This window comes from Cryptotermes secundus, unplaced genomic scaffold (assembly GCF_002891405.2).
Source record: "Cryptotermes secundus unplaced genomic scaffold, Csec_1.0 scaffold620, whole genome shotgun sequence".
NCBI lineage: Eukaryota > Metazoa > Arthropoda > Insecta > Blattodea > Kalotermitidae > Cryptotermes > Cryptotermes secundus.
Genome location: NW_019723312.1, coordinates 179742 through 182428, shown reverse-complemented (window position 1 = coordinate 182428; position 2687 = coordinate 179742). Strand labels below are relative to the sequence as shown.

Here is a 2687-nt window from a genome sequence, read left to right as displayed (position 1 = left end):
TATTCTTAGTACTTTATTATTCATTGAATTTAGTAGACTGCAATTACCTTTTCCGATTTCTATTGGTTCACTTACATTATTGTCTGAAGGATTAGTTTCTTTTGCAATTTCTTTTACTTGATAAACTTTACTTGCACTCTTTATCCTAAAAAATGATTCTGAACACCCATGACAACTGGAATGTGTCTGCCCTTAATAACCTGCCATCTGATCTCAAAGGTATTATGAATGAAAAAGCACAATTTAAAGTAGCACTGAAACAATACTTAAGTACACAGTCATTCTACTCTGTTGATGAATACCTATTGTCTAGAAAATAACGTATGTATCTTTAAATAGCCTTGTGTGTAGTCACTGTGTATTCTCTGTTTCTCTTGTGTGAGAACTCCATTGGGTCTGTACGTATGTTTTGTATTTATATAACATATTCCACAACAAAGGAATGGCAGATACCTCTTCTGAAGTAGCTAAAGGTTAAAAATTATCAACAGTCTGTAAACATGTAACATATAAATTCATCATTAAGCGTCCAACTCATTTTTCATTTGCAGCGATGAACTGAAAGGATTAGGGCTGGTGATAGACAACACTGGCGAGAAGCTCGAGCACACAAAGGTGCTGGCCGAGGAGGCCAGTGCAGCTGTGGCAGACATCCATACAAATGCCCTTAAAATTTACACTGACATATATAGCCTCAATATCCCAGAAATTAACATTCCAAAACTGAAGCAGGTTGCTGAATTGACTGCGGCTGAGGTAAGTTGACTGACAAATGTTCAGTGAGTGAACTTTTCCACGCTTTTATTGATTCATTTCCTACTATTATATTCTCCATGTTCTTCATGCCCTTCTTCCTCTCCTTATTCTGTTCCCCGTTAGCTTCATTGGTTTCTCAGTTTCCACAGTAAACTGCTCTTAAGTCTTTTGTCTTCCAAAAGTTCATACTTTACATGTACATGTACATGCATGCATTTTCTCTGTCTCACTTCTTCTTGCACACACACACACACACACACACACACACACACACACACACACACACACACACACAGTCTCTCTCTCTCTATCTCTCTCACTCCCCCTCCCCCCTCCCTCTCATATTAGAAGACTTGAATGTTCTATGTGAAGCTGAACACAGCAGGTTCTTTGTGCATAACTGTTGGTACAGATCTACCTAACTACACCACATCACATCCCAGAAGACTATAATCCTGGAATTTAACAATATCCCATTCCAATAAAGGAAATTAAATCATTCAAAACAAAACAAAACCCAGCAAAGAGGGGAAAAACTTAATAATGATAGAAAGAAGAATCCACTAGAACAAGGTTAACCCAGACATCATGCTTCAGCGCCTATAGTGTATGTCTCTCTGGAGCACGGCTTCTAACAGTTGTCATGATGAATGTTCAGGCCAGGAGGATAAAGCAGGAGGCGGAGGATCTCCTGGCTGAGAACGAGAGCCTGCTTGATGACATGAGGGACCAGATTGACGAGACGAGGGAGCTGCTAGAGAGAGGCCACACTCAGCAGCAGATCGCAGATGAGTTGCTGGCAGACACAGACGCAGCGAAAGCTAAAGCTGAGGAGGCTGTCAGTAAGGGAGACGAGATTCTGGAAACAGCCAAGAAGACATTAAAAACACTGCAAGGTTGGTAGACTTGTGTATACAGAGCATTAGGAACCGAAGTATTTTGCTGAATTATCATAGTGCTCCTGTCATGAAGCAAGTAATGTGAATGCGATTAATCTTAATTCCAGATTTTAGTAGGAAAATATTGTGACATCATCAAGTGACTGTAGCAGGTGTTTGGATGTATTTAACCCGTTGCCGTGGTTCGTCGTATATGTTTCGTCAGGGATTTAAATCGTCTGGGGGGGTTCGACGTGTATGTTTCGTTCAGCTGCACACCTATGTTATAACGCCCATAATAATTGATGGTTTTGCTGTAGATTGTTAGATTTTTCGCTGGCCTGTTGTCACAAGAACGGTTTATAATGAGACACGAGTTTAGCTGCGCTAAGTCATCGTTACATATGCCTGTCTTGCAGCAAATTTCCTGTGGGTCTGGCGAGCGGTTTCTAGCTGTACCGTTATGAAAGGCGTGTTTTCTTTGCTTTGAAGATATAAACAACAGAGACGTGATGTTTATAATATCATATTACCCTGAGCTGGCCACAGTAACGCACTCACTTGGAATTCTTGGAAGAGGGTTGTCCAAAAGTTTATTCTTGTAAAATCGATTGCTTTCGCACAGTACTTAGCACCCATTTCTTAGAAAAACGCCACAATTTAAGGCAGAACACTGTGGTCACCCCCTGTGACGATGGGTGTGTGTGTGGGGGGAAAAGAACGCATTCCTTCATGTATTTTATCGCTCCAGTTGACTCCAGTTTATCGTACTGACCTTGGTGGTCGTTTCGAGGGATGACCATAACTATTTTTTTTGAGCCAGCTAAGCTCTGCTTTCTTCCTCTATATACCAGCCAGTTCTTATAATAAATTCATGAATTCTGTGGTCACCCCTACGACATCTGGGGAGCCGAAAAGGTTGGAATCTGAAACGCAGAAGCACCAAACCCTTCTTATGATAACACAAAGGTTGAATTTACTGCAGCTAATCTGTCAAAATATACGACTCACGGAGGGACATTTCCACTTGTATTCCCCCCACGGGGAAGAAGG

The 2687-nt window shown here is 41.1% G+C and overlaps 1 protein-coding gene across 2 annotated transcripts in view; it reads left to right on the top strand.

Moving 5' to 3' along the window:
• LOC111861803 (laminin subunit gamma-1) overlaps positions 1–2687 on the top strand; it is a 149159-nt gene that overhangs the window by 133870 nt on the left and 12602 nt on the right. For both annotated transcript variants that reach the window (XM_023846667.2, XM_023846668.2), the window contains 2 exons: positions 552–756; positions 1415–1652. In XM_023846667.2, coding sequence (XP_023702435.1) covers positions 552–756; positions 1415–1652 — 443 coding nt within the window. The remainder of the gene's footprint in view (positions 1–551; positions 757–1414; positions 1653–2687) is intronic.